A 4,919-nucleotide genomic window follows, 5' to 3' on the forward strand; every position below is an offset into this window, starting at 1 on the left:
GAAACAGGTTAATCTTAACTGAGTTACTAGTAAATGCATTATTATTAAAACAAAAACCTCCATTTGGTAAGATTTATGAATCTGTTATTTTGTTTAAAATTGCTCCCTTTTCTTTGGCTCCAGCCTCTTTATTAATGAACTGGCTTCAATAATCACACCTAAATTTTATCACTCACTCAGTAGATCTTACTGGCACTGTGTTTGGATGGACTGAGAGTATGGTAGACTGCAGGTGCCCTTCCTGCAAGGAGCCTATGGCTCACAATGTGGATTTCATTAATAAATTATACTTGAAAGCTCTTATGGTGAGGAGCAGTACCCATCTCAAGCTTTCCTGCTGAGTCAAGGTGGAGGCACAGAAGATACTTAGCAGCTGAGAAATTAGCCATCCTCTGAATATAACTTACTTTATAAAATGGAAAATGCAAAATCAGAGCTGGATTTTGTAAGTATATTCTGGCCATGAAATGTCTTTGTAAGTCATTACATATTTAATGTTGTGGTATCCTGAATCACAAAACAGTGCTCTGCGAGGTCATCATTGGCAACCTCTAGCTGGCTCTTTGAACCATGTTTTAAAATGTTTTTAGTAACCAGTTTACTGGTAAAGGTGTGTACTTGCCCTCCAAAAAAGATACAGAGATTAATATTGATCTGGGTTTGGATCAAATGTGTTTTAAAGCACTGGTAGATTTTAAGAAGGTGATCAGTATCCAAGCTCTGGAGTTCTCTGAAGATGGGGTTTTGGGGTGGATTTTTGGAGCACTTGCTATGAACAAGCCTTTTTTGAATGGCTGTGTATTGTTTTGTATTTCTAACAGCAACTTGGTAGCAGCTTATGAAAAAGCGAAGAAGAAGCATCAAAATAAGCTGAAGAAACTGGAATCACAAATGATGGCCATGGTGGAGAGACATGAAACACAAGTAAGGATGCTCAAACAAAGAATAGCTTTACTAGAAGAAGAGAACTCTAGACCACACACAAATGAAACTTCACTTTAAATGCATCTCTTTCAAAGATGCTTAGTGCCATTACAAATGTCTTTTGGAGGCTGACCTTTAGGTAGCTTCAAACACTAAAAGCTCTGACTGTCAATGCTGACACACTTAAGCACCTTCTTTGGGATACCAGAGAGGTGTCATGGGGATAATGTAAGTGTTAACCTTAAGGACTGTTTCATAATATAAAATGGCAGTGCCTGAATTATCATGTTATAATTATGTATATTGTCTGTGTCATTGTATCTATATTCATACAGCTTCTTTTCCATTTTATGTGTCCTATGGGTGACAGTGTCATGTAGCAAAGTAACTCATGCTAAGAGGTTTTGATTTGGGCAGTTTGGAGATAATTTGAATTTACAAAATCCCTGAGCTCCCTCTGCACACAACTCTGTGTTGTACCCTCAAGACTTGCTGCTGTGGTTATATCAACTAAAGAGGCAGCTGCAGAGCGGGGAGGTAATAGGCTGGCTTGGTTTTTTGCACAGTACTTGCAGTACTGTCGCTCATAGTGCAGATCAGGTAGGAAAACTCCTGTTGATTTGGAAAAAACCCAAGGAACCCTAGTTGCATCTCTAAAAACCATGAAAATGGTGTATTTCTTACAGTCTGTAAGAGGACTGTGAATCTCACCATGCCAGACAGACTGTGCCAAGGTTGGGTAGAAGGTATAGACCTTCTGGTATTTATATTGCATGGTGTTTGCAATTATTTTGTGAAACAGTTGGTTTTTCTTGTTAATGTGTTATAGCCAAGGTTTTCTTTAAGCAGCTGGGCCATTTTTGTCGTGTATAGTGCTTATTACAGCTTTCTGTGATCATGAGGTAGAATGTTGTCTTTCTATACTTATTTTGACCAAAAAAAGGTACTTACTAGGAATGTACCTGTTTAATATTGAATACATAGGCACAGAACTATAAACATGTAGGAGAATGGATATACAGCCATGAACAGAATGTGAATGAAGTCTTCATACAGCTTCTTAGGTTAGTTTTAGTTACTGCTAGCATTCTCTTCTCTTGTTTAAGTTGCACCATGTTACTGTACTACCAAACTAACTGAATTGAAAATATTGGCCTGTTATGGTAATGAACATTAAGCAAAGCATGGCGATCAGGTTGATTTCTCTAGGGAGTCTGCTGTAGCTCCTGTTTCATTCAGAATTTGTTTCTTTTTGACTGAGTACATAAAACAGCTTCCAGGTTTAACATACCAGACTAGATGCCATTAACTTCATTAGCTTGTTACTGTGTTACACCCCTGCTTTCTCCTTTGCAGACTGTTTTCAAGTGAATCTGATTTCAGGAGTCGTTTAACCTTTTTGCTCTACATGTTGCACCTCAAGTTTTATTAGTGTATTTAGAATTATGACATCTCTCATTTATTCCTCCAATTCCTAGTACTAGAGAAATAGTTTTACAGGACTTTAACCATTTTTGTCTACTTTTGGGTTAGGCCAGGCAGCTAAAATAGTGGTGGGAAGTTGTGTTCAGAATACGGCATTAGTGTTAAGTCTTGGTTGCATCTGATACTGTAGCAGTTCGTGTTCCTGACATCTCTCTTTACTGTAGCTGTTGTTTTCTTCTCTTCTTGGAGTAGTGATTCTTACTTCTCTAGAGTCTGATACCTCAGCTACAAAACCAACATTGTATGTAATTGATTGCAAGAGCAAGTTAAAACAATGCTGATTTCAAAATAAAGTTGTAGGTAGTGATGCCCTCTTTCTCAATATAATTGCACTTCTTGATTTATAACACAAATAGAAATTTTTGCAAACCAGTCTGAGGGAACAGCAGGCATATTGCTTTCTTACTGTCTTTATGGTTTTGCTAAGTATCTATCTATCTATCTGTCTCTGTGATACTTCCCTTTTCTGACCAACAAGTTTCTCACCAACAGGAATGTGGGGTTTTGCCATAAGCTTTAGTGGTAGCTGATCACACTTGTTTCTGAAGAAACGCAAAGAAAATTATCCACTGTGTACTGTGGCAAAATGCAGTTACAGTTTTGTCTTATTGAATCTGAAACACCCATGTAACCTGAGGTCATCTCAAACTGTCAATGTGAAATACCTTTCACGTAAGGTGACTAGAAAGCACTCACTGCTGCACTGGATTTCCTATTAGGCTCAATTTTTTTTCAGTTTCTTGGTAGCTAGAGAAGCTCTTAAAACATAATACAATGAACGAAGCTTAAAGCATTTGAATTGAAGCCTGCCTTTAAAGGAAAGATACAAATTAAGAAAGCATAAAATGCACCTGGGTTTAAAGGCATAAAAAGCTACCTGTCCCTCTGTGCCTTTTGCAGGCGTAACAATTTGCCGATTCTGCATGAACCAAACATTGTTTTACTGCATTTACTGCCTGTCATCTTCCCTGCCAACTGTGCTCCAAATGTGTTTCAGAATTAATTATAAATCATTGGTAAATGTAAGCCAGTCCCCCTTTCTTCCCCTAGGGCTTACAGATGAAAAAGCAACACTGGTATCATACAGCCTCAGCTGTGGCTGTAGTTTGCCAGGCCACCAGTTATTTTCCCTAAGCAAGCAGCTACTGCTTCATTTGTTGGCATATGGGAAAAGGCCAGTAGGGAAGTGGTAAAAAGTTTACTATTATTGTGAAAACTGTTTAATACTCACAATTAAGCTGCAGATCCAGTGCACCTGTTAAAACTGCACCAACCCTGAGAATGCCAAAAAACTAACCTCTTATGCAACTGTTTGAAATACCAGCACACCAGCCTATAGATGAGTGTGCAAATCACTGAGTGACAGCAACATAAGTCACTCAACACTTGTTGCAGAAATAATACATTTGCAAGACAAGAGGTAGTTCTTGCCAACAAATCCTAAATTGTTCATTCATTAATTAATTTTAGGGTGGTTTTTTTTTATTTTCTAAGTCACCAGAGTGCATGAAATTTTGTATTTCACAGTATGTTCAGAAGAATGCTTTTTTTCTAATTAAATATATAAATCTTCACCAGCTTGAATGTACTGTTAGCTATTGCAAAGCACATGTGACTAAGTTTGCATTAATGTCAGTATTGTTCTACTGGTTTTATTAGGATTTTCTCCTCCTGTAATACCATACCATACATTGTAATTTTAGAAACTCTTCACCTTACCAAATTAGCTTTAAATGTATTGCTGCTTTTTAGTTTCCTAGCTGCTGTAAAATAGCTATTTTGTGGTTATTTGATATAGAATTGTAAAAACTGCATTTATTTATACAGAGACATTTATAATACTTATTTTACAAATGTTCTTATATTCTGAATAAATTTCTAATGCTATTTCTTTGCCTTGGGGGTTGCTTTACCAGACCTTGTCATCTTATTGTTGAATGGATCTGCTTAAAGGTACTTTATCCAGTGTGATATTGAGGGAGATGGTATGACACTAGGAAATTTCCCACAATAGGGACATGAAAAATTGGTAAGAACTCAGCGGAGATCTGATCACAGGTTTTAGCTGAGCTCAAGAACATTAGTACTGGCCACAAACTCTACAGCTTCAACAACCACTTTATAGAAATGGAAGGGCACATATGAAACCATTTCCATACATCCAGTTCTTTTAATAACAAGTTATATGGACCAAAAAAAATATAATTCTTTCACAAATACTTTAAAAGGACTGATTGAAGTTCACATACTTCCTTTCTCCAGCACATCTAACACCTTTTAAATTTTTTTTTTTAACTTTCCATTATGTTTAGTGGGCCTCTTGTCCACCTTTACAATGGACTTTAAAAAAATAATACTTCTTTTCCTGGCACTATATATTATCAAGTGCTGCTGACTGGCTTAAGGCAACATTTAAACATTCTACACTGAAAGAATAACCTGTACCAGCAGCACAGGCTTTACATTTCACACTGATCAGCAATGCTTATATTCATACTTCGGTACTTCAG

General features: G+C 36.9%; 1 protein-coding gene across 5 annotated transcripts in view; it reads left to right on the forward strand.

The window, feature by feature from the left end:
- The window catches only part of MCC (MCC regulator of WNT signaling pathway), a 223,017-nt gene extending 218,721 nt beyond the window's left edge, over positions 1–4,296 (forward strand). For all 5 annotated transcript variants that reach the window (XM_042787721.1, XM_042787722.1, XM_032984089.2 and 2 more), the window contains one exon: positions 822–4,296. In XM_042787721.1, the coding sequence (XP_042643655.1) occupies positions 822–1,002 (181 nt within the window). In that variant the 3' untranslated portion in view covers positions 1,003–4,296. The remainder of the gene's footprint in view (positions 1–821) is intronic.
- The last annotated feature ends 623 nt before the right edge of the window (positions 4,297–4,919 follow it).

This window comes from Tyto alba, unplaced genomic scaffold, assembly GCF_018691265.1.
Source record: "Tyto alba isolate M040663 unplaced genomic scaffold, T.alba_DEE_v4.0 Super-Scaffold_13, whole genome shotgun sequence".
Taxonomy (NCBI): domain Eukaryota; kingdom Metazoa; phylum Chordata; class Aves; order Strigiformes; family Tytonidae; genus Tyto; species Tyto alba.